The sequence below is a fragment of the Phoenix dactylifera genome, chromosome 10 (assembly GCF_009389715.1).
Source record: "Phoenix dactylifera cultivar Barhee BC4 chromosome 10, palm_55x_up_171113_PBpolish2nd_filt_p, whole genome shotgun sequence".
Classification (NCBI taxonomy): domain Eukaryota; kingdom Viridiplantae; phylum Streptophyta; class Magnoliopsida; order Arecales; family Arecaceae; genus Phoenix; species Phoenix dactylifera.
In genome coordinates, this window is record NC_052401.1 from 856,676 (window position 1) to 884,307 (window position 27,632).

Genomic DNA, 27,632 nt, shown 5'->3' on the forward strand with positions numbered 1-27,632 from the left:
AGGGTTGCTGACGCCTCCAGAGCCAAGGTAACATTGTGATCTTCTTCCCCTTTCCTTGTTCTTCTTCCCATGACTTGGAACACGGCCACCAGCCATGAAATCGGCCAGAAATTGATCGAAATAAGAATCTCCTATTTTGTCTCTTTTTTCTTCTTTCCAACCACCGCTGCTGCCGATGTTCATCGCCGAGGGCCGTAGCCCCTTCCCTACATCGGCCCCTGGTCTGAGTTGGACCTCCAGCTGCCAGCAAGCAGATTGGGATTTGAGATCAACCGAGCCATGACCCTTTGTTCGGCCCTATTTTTGGACTGAATCCGACCAGCTAGCCGCCGCCACCGACAGCCCTCTACTAGCCGCCATCACCGCTTGCTGCGACTTTGCCGAACGACGACCACGACAACCACCAACCCGCCTCCCTTCCACCACTGTTTACCAAAAAAGAAAGAAAGAAAGAAGAAGAGAACAAGAAGAAGAAGGGAGGAGAAGAGAGAGAGAGAGAGCCCATCCCTCTTTCTCCTCTTATTTTCTCTATCTAAGAGACCTATGGATCCTAGTATAGGTCCTGTCGACCTGATCTATAAACCCGAGCTAAAACCCCTGCAACGAGCCCTGATCCATCCTGATGCCTGGGCCGCCTATTGGACCTATCACCCAAGCCCTATTAAGTGCCTATGAAACCCACCATTGATGAACCCTATCGAATGGCCATGGCTTTAATCGAGTCCATGCCCCATGATTCATTAATCGAGTTACTTAGATCTGCCATAGTGCTTGGGCCGCCTATTGAACTGATCACCTTAGCCCTGTTAAGTGCCTATGAAATTCACTATTAATGAACCATATCGAATAGCCTTGGCCCTACATGGAGCCATCGAATACTGTCACCCAACCAACTGTCTTCTTTTCTTATTATTTTAATCCTATTAAAATCATTGAATAGAAATTAGTTTTATTTTTAATGCTTTTAAATAGGGTTAACTGATTTGCTTAGTAAAGTTTGATGGTCTAAGGCAAAAGAGGTAAGTGGATCTTACACTTCTTATTGTTTTTTTAAATTATCATATTTTTATGCATATAATTTGCCAGTAAAAATATCATATATTTTTTTTAAAATTATGGATCGGCAAATTATTATGAAAATCATATTTTATTATTGATCCAATCGGGGAGAAGGAGGATTTTCTTCAACCTGCTCCACTTGAATCTCTCAAAAAAAAAACTAGAAGAGGATGGAGGAATCTCGAAAGTATAGCTTTAAGTTCTCCTTTCTTTTGTTGATCCTTCACACCTCTTAAACTAAAGTACATACCCCCTATTTATAATATTAGTGAGGTCCCCTCTTTCATAATTTGGGTTAGATTCCTCTCTTAGTTCGAATAGGACTAGATATCTTAAATAAATATGATTAATAAAAATATTCTAGAAAAAAGTTAAAATTTTTGAAAAGGTAGATCTCGACTTTTATGTCAATTCTGCCTGCTGTCGCTCCTTCTGATTCTTCTCGGATAGAGAGCTAGGCACGATCAAAGTCTTATCCAAAAAGAAATCTTTTTTTCTGACCAATCCGTTTCTAGCCTAAATAATGAAATTTCGGCCCGATTTAACCTTCTTGGAGATTGGCCCAAAGTTGTAGATCTAAAAAAAATACCTAAGTTTAAAAAAAGATCATTTCAATCGGGCATAGAATGACTATGTTATGGCCTTCAAAAGTTTGGCATGCAACTCGACTTTTCAATGTGGCAATCTCATTTCTGAACCTTGTCCAGCCCTACTCATAGTGGTCAAAGTGTTCTACATCGAGTCTAATAATCCTTCTAGATATCCGTAATGGTTAAAGTATTCCACATCGAGTTTGGTGATTCTCTTGGATACTCGTAGTGGCTAAAATACTTTACATCGAGTTTGGAGATCCTCTGGGATACTCGTAGTGGTCAAAGTGGTCTATATCGAGTTCAATGATCCTTCTGGATCGATTATGAAAAATAGTTTCATTAATATTTTAATAAAAATAGCTTTGTTATGAAATATGAATCTGATCATGCCATTTAATATTTTTCATCTATATTTTATATATTTTAAGAAAAGGATATAAGTTTTCTAATGGGTCTTAGATAGTTATATAATATGATTCCTAGAATTGGAAAAATCGACACCCTAGAACTAGCATCCAATGAAAATAACCTTCTACCAACATGTTAAAGTTAGTAATGGATACGAAGTATAATATTTTATCGAATACGAAAATAACCTTATCTTAAGTTATAGTGCCATAGCACGAATATCTGTGTGATAGGGTTAAATGATGTGAAAAATAATTTATGAATATATTTGCAAACTTAGAACTGTGTTTATGAAAGATGGATGATTTATTCATACATGATTGAGTTTATAACTTGTTTTAATATACTATACTATGAAATGTTTTATTTTGTAATATCTGCTATTTTTCTTAAATGATGCATTGGAATAGAAAAATCTTATGCTTGATCCAGTAAAATAGTGTAAGCTTTACTTAATGAGTTGTGTCGCTCATATATTCCCATTTTTATTTTTCTCTCTTCAGGCGAATAAGGTCAGTGGGATAGTCCAGACTTAAAGTTCGTGCCAGCAAGCTTGACGATTTTGTAGAAGAATATTAGTATTTTAAATTGGCTATAAATTTATAGTTAATAATTTTTTAAAAGCTAAATATATTATTGGCTTCTTGTCATTGTAGGCTCTAGTCTTCGATAGTACGGCCATGTTATGTCCCGATTTTGGGGCGTGACGTGAAAATGGGAACATAACACGAGATTCAGGGAAGCTTAGTAAATAAATACCTTGCTAATAGTGTGGTACCCATTAATTCTAAACAAATATTTTCTCCCTCTTTCCATGGATAAGAAACAATACTACCTTGACCGCAAGCGACCGGAATCGCCTACATTAATTCTGAACTAACTTTTACTCACTTAATTTCTTCTCTTCAGAAAGAACATGAATCACGAGCTAGGCTGATGGCTCTCACAACTGACCTGGCTGCAGAGACGGCATATTCCTTGTGCCTTGGCTCCCCTGAGCCTCTAAGTAAGCCCCCGAGGAAGAGATTACTTTGGAAGAGCCAGTAGAGGTCATTGTTTTCTCAATCCTAGATTTTTCAGAAAACCAGAATCCATCATATAAGTTTTATATCTAAAACATCTTGGAATTGTGATAATCTCTTTACCATTCCTTCTAGTTCATTTCTGCATCCCCTTCCCACTTGTGTGGAAAATGTCACATATAAACTGGCTAACCATCCAAAAGAGAAGTTCAGAAGTAATGATATGGATACAATAATCATAAACGGCTCATTTGGAGGATTCTGCAAGAGTTGTTCAAATGACCATCTCCTCACCTGCTCCATGCCAACTGATTTGACCGACGTCCGCATCGCAGGCTGCTAAGTAGTCACATTTTTTTTCCAGATCCCAAACTGTTGAAATGAGATCAGTCAGTGTTCAGTCCAACTTTTGTTGGTCATCTTATTTATGCATCAACATCTCATTTCCAACCGTTACTTTTGACATCCCTCCATATATACCACAGTCCAGCCCTGCCTGTCGTTCTACGTTCACCATTACCTCCTTCTCCCTGATGTCGTCTGAGAGTGAATCAAAGAAGAAGAAGAAGAAGAAAGCCTCCGAAGTGGAGGTCCTTTCATGGCAGCAGAAGAAGGAGCTAATTGACAGGGAAGAAGCAGCCATGGAAAGAGAAGTAGAGGAGCTTCTTTCATGGGTAGGTTTGCTAGCTGCAATTAATGTTCTCTGTCTACCAAGAAGTCGTCTCTTGAATATTTCTATATTTGAACATGTGTGACAATTTTCTGGCAGGAGGTTTCACCAAATAATAATACTATATACTTTTCATTCTTCTTCTTTCTTTCTTTTTCCCTTCTATTCATGCTATCATGCTTGAAAATAGAAAATAAGGAAATGAATTTAACATGGTTACCATGTTCTATTCTTCTAAAAGAATGCACTATTTCCAAACAATAACTAAGAAGTTATTGTATCAAAAATAAAATCTTTTGGTTTCCCACCATTTATTATCAAAAGGTATATGTTATGCAAGCATTTTAATGAAGATAGTGTCAACAAGAGCAGCTGACGCATGCACAGCCTTTTCTTTCATGCCATGTACTGAAGAACCAGGGGACAAGGTGATTAAGTGCACAACCTTTGCTTTGGATTTCTTTCTTCTTTGTTTTATTTTTTGGTGCGTGTTGGGGGGAAGCTACGAGGCAAATTTCTTGTTTTGAGAGACATCTTTTGACTGCTTTTTAAAAAAAGCTGCTATGAAGTCCTTGATTAATTTCTGATAAAAGTGGCTTTTTAAGAAACCAAGAAATGACATTATTACATTTCACAAGCTCTCATCAATGGAAAATCGCTCCATAACTAAGATCTGACTAACGAGTCATCCTCCACATGTTCATTTCTCCATTATTATCATCATGATCCAAATTTTTGTCAAACCAAATAAAACTCATAGTGCTAATACAAGGATATTTCTCTTGGTCCTCCATTTGAACAACATATTATTTCCTGAAAAATATTTTTATATCATTCATCAATTTAGTTTGCTTTTTTTTTTTGGGGAAGGCAGACTAGTATGATAGAATCTATGGATGATAACCAACTAAAGGAGTATCTGCAGAACAGGCCAGAAAGCTTGAAAAGTGTGAAGATAGGGAAGGTTGCACCAGGCAAAAAGGTAAAATGAGCTTGTCAATCTAGACAAAGTAAATATGTACTTCTTTCTCCTGCTCCTGTTTTACAGAACCAAAGGAACAGTTTGCTTTGCACCTGGTAAAATGAAACTGGTAAATGGGCATATTTTATCCTTAAGAAAAAGGATAAAGTAAAAGCTAATGGATTGATGCCAGTGCCACAATTTCATCATCTACTAGTTTTTGGAACATTAAATACTATTTAACTCAAGTTATTTCTTTCTAAAAGTGTTTGTTGTGAACGGTGCAGGTGCAAAGGAATGCAAAAACCAGGTCTTCGTCCTCTTCCTCTCGAGGACTAATGGCTTCAGTTTGGAAGTTTCATAAAGAAGAAGACGAAGAATCTCCTATGACAGTCCTCTGACAGAAAAGAGAACGTCTCAAATCCCTCTAGCAGTCTATTTTTTGTCATAATTCTGATATATTTATATATAACATTAATCTATCTGAGATGCCTTGTATTTGTTTTATGGGATCTTCCATCGCATTTGACGTTCTTAGTGCATTGAAGTCATGTATGGGCATTTAGGTATGCATGCTATGCATCTTCATTTCAATGAAATGGTTGATCCCTGTTCCCTGTGCCCCTCAGAAAAATATAGCATGCATCCATGAAATAAGATGGTAGATCAAGGATTCACGAGGTCCTACGAATTGATGAAAACCTACAACTACTGAAATTCAAGAGAAATGGAAGATAATTACACATGGTAATATTCTCTCAAGAAGTTACACATGTTCATTGCTTTAGTTGTCTGCTAGGTCTTGGTAATAAAGCAACAAAGGACAGAAGCTAACTTAGCCTCTCTCTCCACCACCAGATAACCTTCAAATATCTCTTCCAATCTTTAACACTTGTAATCAGCTACAAGGCCACAAGGGACAGATGGCTCAATTAAATTGCCTATTTTGGCGGAAAGAAAGAATGGATGTTTTTTTTTTTTTTTTTTTTTTTTTGTGAAGAGACCTGACCAAATATCATCCTGGAAAAGAAAAAAACAGAAGACTACAATAAAGATAAAAAGATGACGGAGAAGTGACAGAAATGAAGTCTTACAATTGGCACTAATTCCTCTTTCCACAGTTTATTATAATTGATGAGACCTCTGCAACATGGAAGAACATTGAATTCCATAACCAATTATATGCAAGAATTAGTCCAACCATATTTAGTCTGGATCAAGCTGTTGGTATGGTGATAAATTAATCCAAAGCACATCTTTTACTAAGAAGAACTGTATTTAAAATTCAACCATATTTTGGCAGGGCGAAACCATCGATATGATGACAACTGTTGTGCATGAACCCGAATCACTAATGCTAGTCCGGGTGCCTCTCCTTTCAATGGCATCTAAAGATGGTGCTTATGTATTTGTTCTACGTCATATTAAAGTGATAAAATTCCGATCTCTTGCCAATTTGGTTTATCCCAGTTGTCACGACAACTTGGAGGAGGCCAAAATTTGAATCTTTCAACAGCAGTTATAGACAGGATTTTAATAAAATTTTGTCGACTTTAACTGATAAAGTTTTCCTGCACTTTTGGTGTGAAACAACTAAGCTTTTGTTTTCATTTCACAGAGCATTTTTCTCATGTTTCCCTGCATGAAAACCGTTACACTTATGATAAAGGTTTTCTTCGCCCCCTCAGTAGTCAATATCCCTCAAGTTTCTTTGTCGTTTCTTTTTATTTATTTATTTTGTTATAATGTTCCTATGATACTTTTTGTGGTTCATACATAGAAAAAATTATCTGATTCATGCTGATGCTCTGGGTGTCGTCTTTGATAGAAGCTAATTTTCTTGTATCATCTTTGATGGAGGCTAACATTCCCTTTGTTTTCGGGTCTCCATGTCTCTTTCATCCTACCAAACATCAAAAGAGCAGTATACCCTCTACAGCAACCTGAGCAGCTCCTAAGACAGTCTCACAATATTCCACTCGACAAATTTTAATCACCATCAGAGTGGTATGGCATAGTAACTCAAACAAATTATGTTAAAACTGAACAGCTTTGCAACAATGTAGCATTTTCTCGGAATGGCCTGTGGTTGCTATTTGTGAATTGCAGCATGGTTGCATAGACTGATCAGATAATATAATTACTTTTTGCAAATATTGGTTAAACAATGCTGTTGTTGAATATCTATGGTAAGAAGTCATTGAATGCAGAATTGCAGATGTAGGTCATATAACACTGGTCTGAAACTGGACAATGGTAGCTACAGAAGTCAATTCGTATCGAAACAGAACAAATATATATATGTATATATAAGTATGTATCTGGAAACCTGCGACATAACCAAAGGCCGGATAAAAACAAGGCATACAAGCATCAAATGAATAAATGTCCAGCATTGCTCCCACCTTTCCTACCAATAACCTCATAAACGCCGGCATGGCTTTTATGAAACAGTGTGCCAGCATATGCCGATCGAGCATCATCTTTGGCATGGCAACCGATAAATGTCTTCAAAGCTCGATGGCTTCCTACTGGCCTCAAGATCCTCATAAACATGAATTGGATCACTTTTTTGCCTCTGGCAAACAGAAACTGCATCAATAGGCCAAAGTCTACTGTAAAGTGGAAATATAGCATGCGATACTATTATAAAAACGAACAGAGTATTAGAACAAAGAGAACCTACAGAAAATATTGCAGCTGAACTCACGAATTCCCCCACGAAAATGTATGAATAATGACTTGGACTTATTTTATACGACATTTGTGCGACTTCAGATTCTACTGAATTTTGAAATAAATTGCACTCTCCAGGCCTTCAAGCTGAACCCTTGCAAAATTTAAAACACCAGCATATGCAAACTTTTCCAAATCATATACCCATACAATTTGTTAATAATACTACTCATCATCATCAGGATAATAGAACCCATCTTCATCAGAACAAGAATCGAGACAGAAGTTATCAATAAGTAGCGTCGCATGATCATGTTCTATTGAAAAACATACACTTCTGAAAATAATGATTTTTACTTCAGAAGTGTATGTTTTTCAATAGAACATGATCATGCGACACAACTTATCGACAAATGGACCTAGTTTCCAGCTTAAATGAGAAACATTCAAGTCTTCCTTAGTCTCCAGCTTAAATGAGTTAACATTACCAATTCTCGTCCTTCCAACAGCAATACTTTCACAGAGAAAGAGGTTATGAATTGGCTTTAGCAAGTTACAAGCTCTAAGGTTTCATTATCCAAAATTGAAGCTAAAAATACCCCAAAAAATGTTTGCTTCTTTCAATAATAATAATAAAAAACAAACACAAGTTCAGAAAAGAAACAACTATATTTATTCTAATTTGGTTCGCAAAGCAACAAAAATAGATCTCTTCTCATAATAAAGTTCAATCATCCAAGATTGAAGCCAAATACCTACAAAATTTACAGCTTTCTCAACAGGTCACAGATACAACAACCAAAATGAGTTCATATTTGGCTGAGGCATTGGCCATCCATCCTCTTTCTTCGATAATATCTAAATTATTAAATATATCTTATTTTTTTAATAAGAAAGAGTGTTAATTTTCTCTCTAGCGATTGTTTGGATAATTCCACTAGATTGTCTGGATCTACTGAGAGCAGCGTCAACAGCTGAGGATTTCTTGTTAAGAAAGGTCTTCGTATTTCTTTCCTTCCAGTAGACCAACGAAACTGCGGCGATCAACATGAAACAGTTGATTGGAGGTTCTTCGACAGGTGACTTCTTCTCCAAGTCGAAGATGGCGGCAAATTGCCTTCCAAATCTCCATGACAAACAGGCATTGAATGAGGACATGATCAATAGATTCGGCAGGATCTCACAGAGGAGGGAAATACTTGTTGAGTTTTCTATTGAGATTATATTCGGTATGGAGTTTATGCTTCAAGCAGAGCCAGAGGAAATACTTAATTTTCAAAGGCACCGGGGGCGGCTTCCAAAGCGAATCAGCACGACAGTCTTTGAAACTTCTTTTGTTCCTATGAATCATTATTTTGGGTCGAAGGAACGGGGTTCCAAGGGTTGAATTCTCCAGTAACAAAAGCCTTGGTTCCATTCTTTGTGTTGGGTCACATTTGATGATTCTGTACGAAAGGAGAAGCCTGAATCATGGCGCTTCAAATTCTTTTTTGCCTCAAGGCGCAATCAACATATCTTTTACGATCCCATTTTGTGGACTTGAACTCAGGTGTGGAAGGACTCCCGACAGATTAGAATTTAGGTAAAAATTATGAGGACCCATGCAAACATTTATTTAGTCCCACATCAGTTATTCGTGGAATAGATCTTGGATGCTTATACAGGATCAATGAACCCAAATAATACCTTCTAGCTAGCTATTTTGGATGAGTTTCTGAATTGTAACAAATGGTATCAGAGCGAACCCGATTTATAACCTATGTAGAGTATAAGACACTGCGGGGCGTATATTTAGTCCCATGTCGGTTATTCGTTAGAATCGAAATAATAGCTTTCGGTTAGTTTTTTTTAGATGAAGTTCTGATTGTTACAAAGATTGTTGGAAAAAAATTCGGATTAAAAATAACAATAGCAATAAAAAGAGTAGAACTATTTTTCGGTGCTTGTTATTTGCAGGTTGTGGGTAATATATAACAAAACCAAGCAGCATATCCGTTCCCACGGTATCCTGTCACTGCTCTCAGCTATCGAGGTTTTGGAGGGGACGAAGAAGGGCTGGTGGTTGAAAAGGTTGGAAGAAAAGAGCTTATAATAATATACGGGATAAGATAATCGGTTGAAGGGGGAGGGATTGCTTCTAGAAAGCGGGACAAGGCGACAAGTCGTGTGGAGACAAAGTGATGATTCCCAGCTCTTTCCTTCCCTCTTTGTTCTTGGTCGACTGCCTCACGGCATCTTTTGAAACATTCTAATTCCAACCACTTCTCTCACTCCTCAAGGGAGCCCCTCATTAAAACCAAGACCATAGGAAAACGTAGAACAAAACAACGAGAAGAAAACGCCACCCACCGTCTCAACCTCGGAATCCAAGAGGAATATCGATCCAAAGACAAGAAGAAAAAGAAATATCAAGGCAAGAAGATATCCTTCATTCAAAAGAGCCTTTATTTTATATATATGCCCAAGAAGGCAAAGCCAAGTCCTTCCTCTCTTCCTTTGGTGACACAAAGGAATTTTCCATATATCTCCTTTCTCCACTTCCCTTACAATTCTAATTACTCCTTCCATTGCCATCTCTTGCACCCTCTCTCCTCTTGTGCATCTGCATCCGCAACTCACAGAGAAACAGAGAGAGAGAGAGAGAATGCAAGAAGATATTGGAGAGGAGATGCCAGGTCTTGACTTGGGAATTGGCAGCACTTGGTGTTCGAGCACTGCAGAGAAGAGGAAGCAGAGAAGAGGAGAATCTAATAGTATGGCATGCGGTACCTTAATGCAAGACGTCTTAGATAAGAAGTTCTTTGGGTTGCTTCAAGCAAGGGAGAGGATGTTAAGAGCAGACCCCAGAAGGAATGGTTTGGAGGATGGAAATCGTCTGCAACTGACTCATTTGCTTCTCGTGGCTGCCACCGCAGCTGACGCAAACGATATAAGCTCAGCCGTTGATGCCTTGCATGAGTTGTACGATCGTGTCTCGTTGCATGGTGATCCAATCCAACGGGTCGCAGCTTACTTCATAGATGGCTTGGCCGCCAGACTTTTAACAGGAAGGTCTCCATTCTACCGAACGATCATGGCCCACCCCACGCCAGAAGAAGAATTTTCAGCCTTTACCCAACTCTACCAGGCTTCCCCGTACTACCAGTTTGCTCATTTCACTGCTAACCAAGCAATAATTGAGGCCTTTGAAAAGGAAGAGATGAAGAATGGAAGAAGGCTACATGTCGTAGATTTCGATGTCTCGTATGGATTCCAATGGCCTTCTTTAATCCAGTCGCTATCTGATAAGGCCACAGGCAGCAAGCCCATCTCTCTTCGAATTATGGGATTTGGTAGAAGCATTGAGGAACTCAAGGAAACCGAAACGAGGCTTGCCAATTTCACCAAGGGCTGTCGCAACCTGATTTTCGAATTTGAAGGGCTGCTGACAGGTTCGAAAAGCAGTGATTTTAAGATCGAAAAGGATGCGACGCTTGTCGTGAACCTGGTTTTTTACCTGCAAAACTTGAGAAGCTCTTCGGAGGTATATGATACATTGATGGCTATCCACTCGCTGAATCCATCTGTGGTGGTTCTGGTAGGGAAAGAAGGTAGCCAAAGCCCACAAAGCTTCTTATCGAGATTTACGGAGTCTTTACATTATTATGCAGCCATGTTCGACTCGTTGAATGACTGCCTCCCGTCTGGGAGCGTAGAGAGGCTGAGCATTGAGAAGAACCATCTGGGCAGAGAGATCAAGACTGCCATGACTAACGAGGAGAAGGAAGAGGAGAAGCATTTGATGTCCGAGAGGTTGGATACATGGAAGAGAAAGATGGAGAGCTTCGGTTTCGAAGAAATAAAGTTGAGTTCGACGTCTGTGAGCCAAGCAAAGCTGCTCTTGAAGATCAAGAGCCACTGTTCAAGTCTAGGACATGATGGTGGCGCCGGTGGGTTTCGAATTTCTGAGAGAGATGAAGGGCGTGCAATATCTTTAGGATGGCAAGATAGGCTTCTAACAACAGTTTCTGCATGGCACTGCATACGGTCACCTAATCACTCACCTGGATGCAGTTTGTAGATGGTTAAACATCTCCACCCTCTACTCTTTAAGTATTGATTGGTATTTGGTTATTTCTATCCCTCAATGTAGATTTTTCAAAGAAAGATTATCCCAGTCCTATACAATATCACGGATCTCAATTGTCCAAAGCATCAATGAAACAACTGGATATATTTTTGATTTCTCCACCATTTCAATTCTTTGAGTTTCATTATGTTGTGCAAGAAGACTCAGCTTTTTTGTAGATGGAGTGGTTTCTGGATGGATAGAATTTAAAGGAATGGAATTCTTTGCTATAAACTCTTGAGAGCAATCCTGTGAAAATTCTCATTTTAGCTGATTTTCTATGACGATTAACTGAGGAATCAGGGAGCAATTCAGATTCAGATACTAATGGAACAGTAGAAACTATCTGTTTGTAGATTCAGATGCTAGGGACACCCTTTTTCTGTGTACCTGTATGCCTAATAATGATGCCAGCTTTGGAAATTATTTTGGATACAATTGACAGTCTCGACAAAAGAACAACTTGTGGTTTCCTACCGAGAGAGAATTGAAAATGACTTTGGATACAGTAGCTGCACATAAATGATAACAATCTGAATTTACTCATTTTGAAAGACAGAGACAAAAAAAAAAAAAATCTCAATTTGCACAAAAACATGATCTCAATTTCATATTGATTGGGAGCCAAGACAGATCACACTACATCTAGATTGCAACTAATGTCATCTAACAACTTAGTCTTGGGCTTAAGCAACCAAGAGTTTTTTTAAGAAATGTACCTCGGTCTAAATAGATCAAGCAAATAGAAATGTATCAAGCAAATGATTCTAATCTTCTGATTATGAAAGTTATCATAGATTAAGATTGTGACTTTTGCAAACCTTCCAGCTTGGAATATGTCAATGGGGCTGACGAAGAGGTAGTTGGTATAGATAGAGATGGCTTATATGCTGTTTATTTTTATTTTTTATATGCTTCGAATGACCTATTCTTAAGTATTTGAGTCAATTCAAACAAGCATGCATCATGTATGAGTGGCTCACGAATATATTATATTCCACCTAATCAAGATTCGCAGGATATCATTAGTGGAAGTTCCCCTGGACATCTTCATAGGTTCAACCATCAGAGTATGGCCGGAGAATCTTTTGCTAGATATATTGGTTTTCTTATGTCATATAATGTCATATAACATTTACATGTAGGAGCATATACTTTTTAAAAGCTATCAAGTCAGGATCGACGTTATTAAGATTTGTCATCCAAAGAGGGTTAAAATGAACAATCTTATTGCTCCATGTTTCCCAAAGTTTATGCGACAACCAATCCTCCAATACAATTAGTCAACATGGATAATCTCATGGTAACAGAAAATCGTGTAAAATTGAAGGAAGGAAGATTCATTCTGGAAAGTATCTTGTTTGCTAAGTTTGTTAAGAGAAGAGTGTATTTGAGTAGCATTACTCGCATGGGAAGGATTGTGTTAACACTATTCTGAAAACAAATGATAGAAATCAAATTTTGTATCGGTACCTTGCTTTGGTCTGAATCAGATTGCCAGCCAATCTTCTAATGCATTAGTTTGCTTACGCCATTTGTTTATATCCATATCTGCCACACAAAAAAGAGGCAAGCACGGTTTAGCCATAACAGAAAGGGACAGAGTTCAGGTTTATGTTTTTTTTTCAGAATTACAGTATTCGCCTATTCGAAATACTCCAATCAATCTAAAGATTATGATGATTAACTCAAAGGGAGGAATCAATTAAGAGACCAGGAGTTTTACAATCAGAATGATTTTTTTTTTCCTGAGAAATTATAATCACAATGAAAGTACCATTTTTTAACTGTAAGAAGGTGCCATTTTTTAAGTATAATGGGAATTGTTTTTAAGTATTCTCTACATGACACTAGCAGGACTCACATATTCCACATAATTACCTACTTGGTTAGTAGTGTTCGTCAGTAAAATAAACCAGAAGAAAGTTCAATCGTATGAGCTGCAGAACACAGACTTCAGGTTTTTATTTTATTTTATTTATATATTTGCTTATTTTTATTTATTTATTTATTTATTTGGAAGGAGACATCAGCAAGAATATTAGAACAGAACCAAGGAAGATTGTACAGCAAATTTGGTTGGTTGTAGGAAATTATGGGTTTCTATTTTGTAAATCATGAAGGGGTTAAAATTATGCACTTCTGATATTTACAATATGATGCGCATCCTGAGGGATCCAAGTTAATCTATTATTATGACTTGAGCCAACTTATTATGATGTAAGTCAGCCCCTTGTGTTTTCAATAATTTGTTCTTCAGTTCATGTAAAACATTTGCATGTATGGATCTAGCTAGGAATGTGAGAAACTTTGTTGTCACAGACAGGTGATAAGGATATAAACCAAAATAGAGCAATCTCCAAAGAAGTATCATCATGCCATTCAAGAGTGTGAATACGCCCTGAAAAGATTAGACTCCACTTGAGAAAGTTATGCTGGTCTCGAAAAGAAAAGTTTGAACTTCATGGAACATGTTCCAAAAGAATTGATGCTGAATTCCTTGCCTAATTCTTCAACCAAACGCGGCAAAATAAGGTTCAGACAGCAAATTTTTCTTGTTCTCCTGGTCTATATTATCAGGTCAATTGAGTCTTGGAATATTACAGAGTGTACTACCGCCGGCAGCCCTGCGTCGCATTCCACTAACACCAATAAATTCAACATTAGAAGGATTCCATTTTGGAAGTCAGAATAAGATATCAATGCGGTCAAATCGGCTCCTGGCCGGCGAATATCCACTAATAATAGATAGACATAGGACTACAGAAGTCTATGTTCTGCACAGTGTATCACTGCTTGGAGTTTTGTTTTATCCTCAAGTTGTGACCAACTTGAGGACTTTCAGCTAGATATGGGGAATACTCCCATTGCGGAATTCCACCAACAGCCATTGATTCAAAATTGTAGGGAACTTTTTGGAAAAGGAGGAAGGTGGTCTTGATCTTCTAGTAAACAGTACATGAAGCATTTCTATTAAGGCAAGGGAAGGCCTTAGCTTTATCAGCCGAGATGGAGATGAAGGGATCTTGGTTTATCTTGGCCAATATAATAAGTGAAAAAAAGAGAGGAGAAAACTGAGATTTTCCAATACACCAGTCAATATTCAAAGACCAAGTTATCAGAATGTTGGCCAAAATAATAAATCTGAGATTAGAAATTATATTCAAACATTGATTTCAAGATTTACTAATTAAGAAAGTTTTTTAAGAAATAAAAATTAATTGGAAAAATATCAACCGATATAAATATACTGTATCAACCAATATTTTGAATTTTATTGATTTATATCAGCCATGACAGTAGGGCCAAGATACATACAAACATACTGATAGAAGTGGAGATCTTGGCTGTGATAAAAACATTGCCGAGATAACAGTTGCATTGCGAAGTCCCAACAAGGGGAAGGTTAGCAGACTTCATCTTTTTCCCTCTCCCTTCCCTTGGTACACAGCTTCTAGGCATTCTTTGGCCCTGTGAACCTTTGACTGCAGGTAAAAGCTCCCGTTTTTGGCGTTCCTCTCAAACAAGCCATCATACTTCTGCAAATTTGGCAAAATGAATGACTCAGATTCAGATACCAAATTTTATATGATATATGACTTGGACCAGGTGACCACAGTACAAATTCTATTAATAGCAACCACCACAACTAAATATTCCAAAATAATTATGCTGCTGTACACTGTATGTGAGAAATGAGTGATTCACTATCCAGAGTAAGGGTGCAAATGAGCCAAGCAGCTCGCGAGGTGCTTAAGTGCAACTCGGATCCAAGCTCGACTCAACTCGACTTTTACTGAGCTCGAGTAGCAAGATAGTTAGCTCAAAGGCTCGCCGAGTATATAAATATATTATTTATAATATATATTATTAATTTAAGATTTTAAAATATAATATTATGTTATATTTTGTTTAACCATATTTTTTAATTATGACTAAAGCTCGAACTCAAGCTCGAGTATAGCTCAATTAATATTCGAATCGAGTCAAATCGATCTCGAGTATTGCTTTTTTTGATCGAGTAGAGCTCAAGCTTAAATATTAAGGCCCGATTGATCTCGAGTCGAGTTTGAAGCCTGAGTATTTTGAATCGAGTCAAGTTCGAGCCTCTAGCTACTCGACTCGACTCGGCTCCATTGCACCCGACTCCAAAGGTAGTGAGTTAATTGACTTCATCTTATCAGAGTGTTAAGCATGAGATGTGACTCAAATCAGGAAGATTCATCAAGTGTACAGTCAAATTCCATGCTTCCCGATAAATTCAACATACGAGAATGATAAAATGCATGGAAAAAAATAAATCAATCTTTTATTGCATGAAAAGGTGCAGGATGGGAGAATAACAATCGCATATATACAGCAGGCAAAGAAAACACTCAGCCACTAATTGTAACAATCAAGCAATACACATGTGAATCAAAAACCAACCTGCAGAACCTCTTCCCAGGTTGACTGCTCGCTAATCCCCAATATCTGCCGCGCCTCCTGTTCAGTCATGACTTTACTAGCTCTGCGTATATTTTGTATAGTTTCATTTGCAACACCAGTTTTATTAGCATCTGCCAAGAAAAACAGAGAGAGAAAAAAAGTAAAGCACTGCTTGCATGCATCTGTTGTGTTATAAAGATAAAGACAACTGTATGATCTTCAGCTCATTGCCAAATTTCATAAATGTCAACCTATTTGTCTGTAGTAACAGCATAAAAGGACAGTGAATATTGATCAAAAAGCAATTACTAAGAAGATATCTGCCCAAACTCTAACAGCCAGTGCAGATCATATCCATGAATTGTATAGTGCCTTTCTCATGCAAAACAAGTCAAAAATGCACGTATATGTTTAAGATACATATTTAATACCATAGATAGAAAACTTTTAAGCTTATGCAAGGTGACAATTTATTATTAGAAAATGCTAACCTTATTTGACAAAGATGAAGGCTTTTCGGTTCAATTAGGAAACCCTTTTCATAAAATACAACATTGAATTAACAATATCCATTATGAAGATTATATTATTTAACAAATCTCTCTCTCTCTCTCTCTCTCTCTCTCTCTCTCTCTCTAAAATTCAAAAACATGATTCAGGATGTTAACGGAGAAGTTTCCTTAATAACAAGTTTTCGCTCTGAAATCTGTTGCTTGATAACTAAAGTTCTGGAATATCATGTATTTTTTCATATTTTCTGACTCCTCAAAAACATGTTTTCCACTTAGATTAGCCTGTTCTTATAGATATATGTTTCCACAGATGATTTCCTCTCATTTCCCTCAAGCTTGAGACTTGAAAATCTATAATCTAGTAATATAATATTCTACTTATTGTCATTCTATTGTTAATGTTCGGAAGAATTATGTGTCATCCTATATAGTGTTTATCCAACTTCTTTTTTTTTCTGCAAGTGAAAAGTGTGTCCTGTCCCATAGGTGAACACACGCCAACCGTCCGCTACAAGGTCTAATCCCAAACCTCCTTCATACGACACTGGTGGCTGTACCACTAGGCCAACCAGAGGCAGAGGTGGTTTCATTCCTAAAACAACTTTAACTCGAGCAGACATGGGACTAGATTTGGAGGGGCAAAGGGAACTCACTATCACAAACTGTCATTGCTTCTATATGGAATTTGTGCGCACGAATGGAAGCTTTAACGTATTATAAGGTCACATGGCCTTGGAAACACGAGAGATTAACAAGTTAAAACTTCGTAGATTGGAGATGACTTTTAATTTTGGGCAGGAATAAGAAAGTTTATTGGTACATAACATAACATCGTTAATACATACCAATTCTGGTTTTTAACCGGCAACATGTATCGACCAAACCAAATATGAAAAATACTTCTCTCTCTGACATTGTTTTGATTAGTGAACACTTTGATATACAAAGCATGCGGCCACACACAAAACGGAGTCAACGCTTGATGCCCAGACTCTCCCTTATGATCTATTTTTTGTAAGATTTGATTTTCTTGATATATTATTCTAAAAGCTTTACTTTATATTTGGAATTTTACAATTGGTTGAATAAATAACAAATTATAGACAAGAAACAATTTCAGCATTAAATTATTGACCATTACTTGCTTTAACAGCCATTCAACTATTATACTGTACTTATCATACTATAACTTGAACAAACAACCATTATTCAACACCACATCATCATGGTGAAGTCTTCAAACCAGTTTTTATAACATGATGAAGCTTAATGTTTATTTTTCTTTTACAGGATAAAGGGAGCGCATGACTTTTGTAACCAAACAACCATACACGCAATTTCTCACATACATTATGTGAAGAAATTTCAACACTAGTTCAATTGTTAGTTCTGTATTTTTCCATATTTAAGGATTCCAAAAGGCCTCCATTTTCACCATCTTTGGGCCTACAAGATGGAGTGCTCTGATAATGATATCTTCTCAAAGCATTTGAAAATTTGAAAGGTAGTTCTGTTACATAGGAAAAACATCACAAAGTAATTCTTGTCCCAGCTTACTAAGAGGGATCGCAGTATCTGAAGCATAAAATGGGGATAACAAGATGAGAAAGTATGAAGAACATTCCTATTCCAAAGTCACAAGCCTTCAAGGATCATAATAAAGAAATACAAGTAGAAATGAATCAATAATAATTAATAATAATGATGTATGGCACCAGACTTACTTTCTAGCGCTTTGCGATACGCTTGTAAAACAGCCCTTCCTAATATCCCAGAACCCATAATGATCAGGTTGGCAAGAATCTTTGCAGCCTGTTTTAAAGAAAGAAAATGCAAGATAAAGCATCAAAAATATGTAGTCAAGACTGCAAATAAACTGTGATAAATAGGAATGCATTTCTTTCTGCCCTCGATAAGTTAAAATTATGTCAGCATCTATGAATAAAATCCTCACTATTATCTTATACCGAACAACTATTACGTGGATAAATAATCCAATTAGCCTCCCCTATCGATGAATCCAAAATTTCAAAATTTCATCTTAGCACAACCAAGAAGCCCTAAAATCCTCGATTGAATAGTCTTGGCACGATAATTCAATGGCCAAAGGCAATGATAGATACAAAAGTAAGTTGTAATGTACAATGAGGAAATTAATAATTACTAATGCTTTCTATCAGATAGAAGTTTGCCATAGGAAATGCAACTAAATTTTGGTGCAACGAGTCAGCCTTTGAGATTTTAGGAACGTTCTCCTGGCTTACTTTAGAAAATATGATGGTTCGTATAGTTTGGCCAAAATTTGATTTTGAGAATGTAGGAGAGTAACCATGTAATTCCTTGTCTAACACCAGGTCCCAACCTACTCCTGTCGTCTCTCTCCCACCAAAACCCTTGTTCCACTCGACCAAGAATAGCAACAGGAAGAATCCACAGACACAAAAAAGAAAAAAATCCCTACCCTGACCTTGACCCGAGCCACGAAACCAAATTCCAGAAAGAAAGAGAAAGACAGGAGAAAACGTACCATGGCTGCGTTGGAATGCGGACAGTTTGGCTCCGGCGGGACGTCGTCGGATCGATTAACCGATCGAAACCCTAGAAACCTCACTCCGATCGGGGAGGAGATGGGATTCCGGGGGCCGGGGGGACGCGAGAAACCCTAGCTGCGGGGACGGGGAAAAGGAGGAGGCAGGCGATGGTGGGTCCGGCCTCGACTTCCATGGCTGCCCGCGATATTTATATCTACCGCGGATATCCCAGAGAAATTTTATAGGCTTATTTTTGCAGCATTTCTCTGGTACGGAACTCCGTATAAACGTTTCTCTGCGGAGCTACTTGCCCATAGGAAGCTCATGCACGCTGGATATCTCCACTGACGCATCTAAGCTGGCCAGCCGGTTTTCAGGTGCGCCTATCCGCATATATTTTTCTATGCAGACTAATTTCTTCTTAGACCTTCCTACATATTTTTTTTTCTAAAATTATTTAATTATTTTAAAAATGATATCAATTTCTCTAGAAATATACGTTGAATACACCAGGGAACCCTGGATCCTCCCTGATGACTCTTCCCTCTTTTATTTGTTTCAAGAAAATTCCATTTTTGATCACCAAATTCCTCTTTTTCACCCTCTCTTTCCATTCTTTTTTCTCTCTTTATCATCCTTTTTTTTTCTTTTTTTCAACTCTTCCTTTTCAACAACCAAACACATTTAAATTAATTTTAATAATTTTAAAAATTATTTGGAGAAATGAAATAAATCATTGTTTTGAAACTAAAAACTTCTAAAGCAGCCTAAGATGATGTTCCAGTGGAGACTTGGGTATCACGAGTGAAAGAGCTTTGAATTTAATTACTTATCAGGCGCGGCCTAATATATTTGGGAGCTTAAGATCTTTCCTGCAGTGAGCCAGCCTAAACGAATTTATAGAAGGCCTTTTTTCTTTCCATTTTGTCTTTAGGGCCTTTCCTGTAGTGAGTCTTCTTTGAACCGGAGACTTAGATGACCGCCTAAGTCGCCTAAGAATTGGGCCGGCCCTGCTACTTATGATTTTTTTTTCTTTGTTTTCTTAAATGATTTGAGAGTCTAGGTTGCCTACCTGTGTTAAGCTGGTGAACCAAGCTTGAATGGGATCTCCCCAATCCAATCAAATCCATTCCAATTTGAGAAGATTAGAATGGCTTCAACTTGTTGATGTCTATCTCCTTGGCATTTAGTGCAAGCCAATTATAACTTGCCCTAGGGAAGCTCAGTGAAGCATCCTCATCTCGGAAACTTTGCCGGCCCGCTCTCTCTCCTCACTCTCAAAGGCGTGGGGCTTCTCGGAGTTTGTTCCCCCTCCACTGGGACGTCGCGCTGTCGTTTCTTTGGGTTTGGGTTGTATCTTTCGGGGGAAAGAACGATTCTCCTTCTTTTGCGGCATCAACCGTTGGATCTTGTAATATCTGCTTTGAGATCTGTTCAGGATGCGGTCCAATGGTTAGACGTCGCGAAATAAGATCAATCATTCTTCCGCGCGAAAGATACAACCTGAACGCCGTTTCTTTCTATGGGTTCCCAACGTCCTCACGCGTTTTCGGTGCCCCCCACCCGCTCTGATGTCCCCTACTAGCGTTTCAAATTAAACGACTCCCCTGCTAAAGACACGAATAGGACCCCTTCAGCGTGGATTTGTACTCGACAGCATGGTTGGAATCGTTTAAGATGCAGAGTTTCGCAGGCATACTGGAAAGCCAACCTCCCTCCGTTCTAAGCCTTTATTTATGGAACGAAGCCAAGCTCGTTGCCGGGGACTGGAGAACTCCGCGCTCGGTGGAGGCGTTGGGGGCTCTGGCCGAAGCAGGGATTCTCGGTCCGGAGATGGGGTTTTGATCGGAGGAGGTGGTATGAGGTCCGTCGCATTCGATTCTCCTGGCGCTCTTGATGCGTCTTCTGTGGGTCGTACTCCTCGTCATTGGTATTTTTTAACCTCTTCTTTTCGGGCTTTGGTGCTTGAAATGTGAGGAAAATACTTTTTGTTGGGTGAGATTTATGTGGAAAGATCGTAGCTTTTTCGTTATCCGTTTGTGGGGAAATTGATGTGCTGCGTTTTCGGGGGGTTTTGATGGTTTTTTGTGTGTGTGTTTTTGCGCAAGATTAGGGATTTCGATCGACTGATTTAGAATGGAGGGCTTTTTCGATGTCTTTTTTTGGATCACCACAAAACAAGACAAGCATCACTGACCTATGTAACTCTGTTTGTGAGAAACAAGGATTAAAAGTTAACAAGATATCACGTGAACAGGGGGGACATTTTTTTCTGTTTGAATCCTGATTGATTACGCTCTTAAATTAATGAGCGACTCCGATTAAATTGGTTGAGAAACAAGGGCCCTTATATAAAAGAAATTTTAGTTTTGATAATGAGATACAACATGAATGTTACGTATGATCTAGGATTATATAAAAGAAATTTTGAACTGCACAGGTTTCGGGGTTTTGCACTTAAAAACCTTTTCATGAGGTTTGGAGTTGAACCTATCAATGACTAGGTTTCTTATTAACTCATAGGTTAGGTTTTGATTAAATCTAATTAATAGTCAAAAGAAAAAAGACTTGTTGCTGCCATAATCCCATCCATTCGGCAGCACTGTTAGCTTCTCCATAAATGTGCAAAAACTCAATAGATAATAGGGATTGCATCATTCTCCAGCAATCCTATAGAAGTGGATGCAGCCTACCTTCAACAAAAGGCGGATCATATCATCAAAAAAACAGGAGGTGGATCAGAAAGTGATCTGATAACCATCATAGAGTTGCCGTCTAAATAAATTTGTGAAGGGCTGCAATGTGTATATAGCATAATTCATCCCTCCCATGCTGCAATTCTGCCATTGGAACCATGGTATCAAAAACTCTAACGCCGCTTGCTACAATGAATGCACGCACTTTAGATAATAAAGCCTGCTCCACCTGAAGCACCTCTCTCCAAAATTGACCTTGAGGAAGCAGGAGGGTGGCTCCTAAGAGAAACATGTTATTTGGAAAGACATAGAAACTACAAAAGGAAAGCCATCAGCATTTCTCCTTTATCTTCTTGTTTAAAGCCTATTCTTTTTCTTCTACTTTCCTTTTGTTTTCCTTCTCATCTGGCTTTTATCATGGCAGCAACCCACCTGGAACTCAAGTGGACACATTCCATCCATTTCTTGATTAGGAGTAGTTCGGCAGCAAGAATCTTAGCCTCTCTTTTCTTCTCAATGCTGCCAATCCAAGCTTATGCCAGGCCTCAAGAAAGCTTCCCCTTCGCATGCTCTTCTTTAGGTAGTCTAAAACTTTGAATGAGTTTGCATCTAATACAAAGGTGAGGAAGGGCTTAAAATGGATCATATGCAAATACCAACTTCTGAAGCTTCCTCTTCTATGAGCAACCAATCTGAAAATATTAATCCAAACCAACTGTTCACCCAATTTGGTGGAAAAAGTCTAAGCTATGGTGCCGGAAGTGGACAGTCATTCCCCAAGTACTCCCAGAATTTGGACTTCTCATCCATATGGCCTTACGATTCTGAGCAAGTAGTTAAAACACCAGATCAAGTTGCTCCATTTGCTAACAGTCAAATGGGTGAGGCAGTGGATTGGGATCCAAGAGCAATGCTCAACAACCTTATCTTCATTGATCAAAAGATTCACCAAGTTCAGGATGTAATCCATTCAGCCATTGATATTGAAGGTCCATTCTCTATCCAACCAACTGAACTCGCAGTGAAGCAGCAGCTCGTGACCACAGATCTGGCTTACATCATATCTCAGTTGATCTCAACGGTTGGTAATCTTCTTCCGTCAATCAACAATACACTTCTGTCAAATACTCCTCCAGTTGGGAAGATGGGTGGGACTGTTGGTTCTACCCCTAGCTTTGCTTTGACTGGTACTTTACAACAAAACAAGGGCTTCTCTTCGGAGAAAAATGTGGTTATGGAACACAAAGACTTGATCAGAAGTTTGACTGATTCTGGGAATGAAGGAATCAAGCCAGTTCCTGTCAAGCACCATGATGTGAAGGTCCACAAAGATAGTCTGGATGGAGAAAATCTTCCCGCAGGCTCATATGAAATTTTGGAACCAAAAAAGGAGGACATTTTAGCACCACACCCTCACTTCTGTCCAATCTGCAAAAAGGGATTTAAAAGGTCTGCGAACCTAAGGATGCATATGAGAGGCCATGGAGATGAGTACAAAACCCCGGCTGCCCTTGCAAAGCCAAGCAATGAAGCAAGCTCAGAGCCTGTGCTCATAAAGAGGTATTCATGCCCCATTGTTGGTTGCAAGAGGAACAGAGAGCATGAGAAATTCCAACCACTGAAGACAATTTTATGTGTGAAGAACCATTACAAGAGGAGCCACTGTGACAAGAGTTACACCTGCAGTAGATGCAACGCCAAGAAGTTCTCTGTTCTTGCAGATTTGAAGACTCATGAAAAGCACTGTGGATGTGATAGGTGGCTTTGCTCTTGTGGAACGTCGTTTTCTAGGAAGGACAAGCTGTTGGGGCATGCCAATCTCTTCCCAGGCCACAGCCCTGCGATCTCCACGGGTGATGTCAAAGATTCAGGAGTGACAGATCAGGGGAGGAACATTGAAACAATAACTGAAATTGGTAGCTTGGGACATAACTTCCCCGGAAACTCTGTGGATGATCTTGATGATGATCCTTGCTATTTCTCCCCTATGAACTTTGGTTCGTTTAAATATGGGGGACTGGGTGACAGTCCACAACAAGCTTTGGATGCCTCAGAAAGTTGGTTTTCTCCTTCTGAGCCTTGCAACATTGTCCAAAATAATGGAGATAACTCGAATCTGGATCACCTTGGAAAATGGCGGTGACTAGAAAACATCTTACAGCTCAGCAGCATGTCTTTAGTTCTTTACATGCTTTCCCTAGCTTTCTCTGTTTATTTACATTTGTTGGTAGGGGACCTTTTGTAAGTTAGCTATTTCATGTTCAATTAGTGCTTCTTTGTACATAATTTATTTTATGTTCATTATGAATATTTCATCCATGATGCTCCTATCTTATTAGCATACTTTTAATTTACATGCATGGATGCAGTTAAAAAGTTCAGATTCTAAACATTTGACACATCATGCATGATCGAAATCGAGCTACATTTTTTGCACTAACCTGGAGCATAAGTGCAATGTAGGCATGTAGGGATTGTGGCCAGAGGTAAACATTTAGAATTTGGAAAGAATGAAGAAAATTCATCAAAAGTCTGGAAGAATTTGGATAATTTGGTCTAGTAATCATAGTATGCAAACAACAGATGTACTTGTATATTTGTTCATATAAAAAAATCATGAAAAAGGCAGCAACCAAAAACCATCAATAACAACCATGGTTAGCATTATTATTATGTAAGCTATCAGCTTTCCTAATATGATTAGTGAATAATTGGTGAAATACAGCACCAAATTAAAGAATCATCGAACAATCATTTCATTAACTGGGAAAAAAAGAATAATTAAACAATCATTCAGTAATTAGGATATTGCTCAGAGTTATATTATAGAATTGTCAACAAATATTGCTCCGCTTTCCAGCATTATAATTGATCAGAGTTATATTTTGCTGCAACTAGACCTATTAGTGTCAATGTGCCTCTTAGTATTCCAAATAGCCATATTCTCTCAGGTTGTGCGCAATTTGTTTTCTTTATTTCATTTTTCTTTTTATATTTAGTGGCATAAAGTTAGTCATCAGCTAGAAGAAGTATACTTTTATATTACTCAAACCAGGATGCCAATTTCTAATGAATGGAAAGCCCCAGGTTGGCTGGCTCTGATAATACAAGAATAGATGAGAGGGATCTAACTGAATGGTAATTTGATGGTTGACCTATAAACAATTATTAAAGCGTTTGTCATACTATAGCAAACTTTTGCATACTTGATTTCTGCTGAACTGCATTCTGTGGAGCGAATTTGAATGCAGTGTATCGTAAAGCTTGTCATAAGCATGCTCCTCAAAATCCTTTCCACCATGTACTTGATCTTATGATGTTTGTGATTGGAAAATAATGTATTCATTTTGGAGATTCTCTTTAAAAAGCCACAACAAATCCACCAGGCAAATATTGGAAACTTGGACATGATTTTTCTTTTCCTCAAATGCTGCAAAACTTTTTTTTGATGTAAAGAGGAGGCAGAAAGGAGCCACTCGGCTTTTATTGAAGATTAATCATATTTACGACAGAGATAAATGGTAGAAATGAGTTACATTGTCAAGAGAGGAAAGGAACAAATGCGAGAAAAAGAATCAAAATGGTTCCAAACCAAGTGTCTGATAATTAATGGAGGAAAGAACCTCATCCATACCAATATGCAGGAGCATTTATTGATTGAAAGTTTCAAGCAATTTCACAAAGATTTTAAAGACAAAACATCAGAATCTAAAATGGCCACAAGCTCCAAATTTCAAAGAAGCTTGAGAAAGTCTTTGACACCAGGAATAATCGATTTTCCACCACCATTTTGTTGGGTTATCCCTCCTATGTTGGAGGAGACTTAGCCCAATAAATGTGGGCTAAATTAATTAGTTTTAGCCTATTTGGTTGGACTATTTTTGGCCCAAAACGTGAGGCCCATTAGGGCAACCTTTTATGTTGAGAATGCAGGGTATGTGAGCCGTCTTCCACGAATTAAAAATAGAGGGAGGCAGGGGAGAAGATGCAGAATTGATATTCAGCGCGCAGTCTTGATCAAATGACGATCGGGAGGTGATCCGTGGTCCGATCGAGCTGAAATTTGGACAGCAGGTTCGCAACACATGGTTCTTCAATCTGTACGGTGTGATAGCCATTTGCAGTCTTCTATCACAGTCAGATTTTTCAGAAACATGGCTGCTGTTTATGTGAGATCTTCTCAATCTTTCTCTCTTATAATTGATGTTTGCCAAGAATATTGTTCTTGAGATTATGTGGTGATATATGCCTCTAGTTTTGGCTAGAGAGAATAGATTGTATACCCATTATTTGTTGATAGTGGAAGTTTTTGGGTGGACTACGGTCCCGTGGTTTTTACTCTCCACATTGGGGAAGTTTTCCACGTAAAAATTTGGTGTTCCTTTTGTGTTTTATTTTTCTGATCAGCTAAGTATTTGTGAATGCCTTGATATATATATATATTAGGTGGATTGGCTCTAGTTGTTTGTTTTCTAACAGGTTTACACAAGGTGGGAGAGTTGTTGATTCCGTTGTGCTTTAATTATCTTGTTTGTTGTTACCTCCGAATCCCAACAAGTGGTATCAGAGCGAGGTTGTTGAATTGTTTTATCTTGTGTCAACAATGGAAACAAATACTGCTAGAATGATTAATCTGAATGGTACTAATTATCATACATGGAAAGAAAAGATGGAAGATCTTCTCTATGTGAAAGGTTATCATCAACCGGTATTTTCTACTATGAAACCTGATGATAAAACTGACGAGAAGTGGAAATTGCTCCATCGACAAGTGTGTGGATATATCAGGCAATGGGTAGATGACAATGTTTTGAATCATATTAGTGGAGAGACACATGCACGCAGTTTATGGACCAAGCTTGAACAATTGTATGCCCGGAAAACTGGAAATAATAAATTGTTCCTCATAAAGCAGATGATGTCTTTGAGGTATCAGGATGGAACTCCTATGACAGATCATTTGAATACATTCCAAGGGATCATTAATCAATTGGCCACAATGGGTATCAATTTTGATGATGAGGTACAGGGATTATGGCTTCTAGGCACTCTGCCGAACTCGTAGGAGACAGTGAAAACAACTTTATCTAACTCAGCCCCGAATGGTGTTATCTCAATGGATTTAGCTAAGAGTAGTATTCTGAATGAAGAGATGAGACGAAAATCACAGGGTTCCTCTTCACAGTCAGATGTCTTAGTTACTGAGACGAGGGGGAGAAGTAAAAGCAGAGATTCGAAGTACAGAGGCAAGACCAGAAGTAAGTCCAATAAATTCGCTAATGTTGAGTGTTATCATTGTGGTGGAAAGGGGCATATCAAGAAGTATTGTCGGAAGCTGAAGAGGGAAAACAAGCAAAACAAAGATACAGATAAGAAGAAAGATGATAATGATAAAGATCAGGTTTCCATTATTGAAAACTTTCTTATTGCTTGTGATGTTGATGTTGTTAATCTTGCATGTCATGAGATGAGCTGGGTAGTTGACAGTGGTGCTTCTATTCATGCTACATCGCGGAGGGATCTTTTTTCAACCTATATAGCTGGTGATTTTGGGGTTGTAAAAATGGGAGATAGTGGCATAGCCAAAGTTGTCGGTGTAGGCGATGTTTGTTTAGAAATCAACAATGGCACAAAGTTGGTTCTTAAAAATGTGAAACATATTTCCGACATCCGTTACAACCTACTTTCTGTGGGTAGACTTGATGATGAAGGATTCTGCAATACTTTCTCTGATGGTAGATGGAAGCTCACTGAAGGAGCTTTGGTTGTGGCTACAGGTAAAAAGCACTCAACTTTATACTTGTTACAGACAGGGCTCTCCAGAACCACTATCAATGCAGTGGAGAATGAAGATACAGTTGAGTTATGGCACAAGAGACTGTGTCACATGAGTGAGAAAGGCTTATCGATGTTGGCTAAGAAAGGACTACTACATGGAGTGAAGAGTACTCATCTAAGAAATTGTGCT

General features: G+C 38.2%; 4 protein-coding genes across 6 annotated transcripts; 3 read left to right on the plus strand and 1 right to left on the minus strand.

Moving 5' to 3' along the window:
• The first annotated feature begins 3,264 nt into the window (after positions 1-3,264).
• Positions 3,265-5,200, plus strand: LOC120112249. The gene is made up of 3 exons (XM_039131118.1): positions 3,265-3,756; positions 4,627-4,734; positions 5,001-5,200. Exons 1-3 carry the CDS (start codon positions 3,463-3,465, stop codon positions 5,112-5,114), a joined length of 516 nt encoding a protein of 171 aa, XP_038987046.1. The 5' UTR covers positions 3,265-3,462; the 3' UTR covers positions 5,115-5,200.
• A 1,813-nt stretch (positions 5,201-7,013) lies between these two features.
• LOC103703213 (mitochondrial import inner membrane translocase subunit PAM16 like 2-like) lies at positions 7,014-19,166 on the minus strand. Of its 3 annotated transcripts, XR_003384900.2 has the most exons (7): positions 18,965-19,166; positions 18,162-18,249; positions 15,926-16,056; positions 14,816-15,036; positions 12,971-13,048; positions 7,400-7,536; positions 7,014-7,305 (listed from the first exon to the last, which is right to left on the minus strand). XR_003384900.2 is itself a non-coding variant. In XM_008785993.4 (4 exons), exons 1-4 carry the CDS (start codon positions 18,965-18,967, stop codon positions 14,914-14,916), a joined length of 345 nt encoding a protein of 114 aa, XP_008784215.2. In that variant the 5' UTR covers positions 18,968-19,166; the 3' UTR covers positions 14,655-14,913. The 3 variants fall into 3 exon arrangements, 1 of the variants encoding a protein (XP_008784215.2); XR_003384901.2 differs by lacking the exons at positions 7,014-7,305; positions 7,400-7,536 and having other exon boundaries at positions 12,712-13,048; XM_008785993.4 differs by lacking the exons at positions 7,014-7,305; positions 7,400-7,536; positions 12,971-13,048 and having other exon boundaries at positions 14,655-15,036.
• On the plus strand, positions 7,536-11,615 carry LOC103703260 (GRAS family protein RAM1-like). Its single transcript, XM_008786040.4, has one exon. It carries the CDS (start codon positions 10,034-10,036, stop codon positions 11,447-11,449), a length of 1,416 nt encoding a protein of 471 aa, XP_008784262.3. The 5' UTR covers positions 7,536-10,033; the 3' UTR covers positions 11,450-11,615.
• A 1,532-nt stretch (positions 19,167-20,698) lies between the features above and the next one.
• LOC103703211 (zinc finger protein STOP1 homolog) lies at positions 20,699-24,018 on the plus strand. Its single transcript, XM_008785992.4, has 2 exons — positions 20,699-20,898; positions 22,089-24,018. The coding sequence occupies exon 2, from the start codon at positions 22,302-22,304 to the stop codon at positions 23,805-23,807; it is 1,506 nt and encodes a 501-aa protein (XP_008784214.2). The 5' UTR covers positions 20,699-20,898; positions 22,089-22,301; the 3' UTR covers positions 23,808-24,018.
• Positions 24,019-27,632: the final 3,614 nt, after the last annotated feature.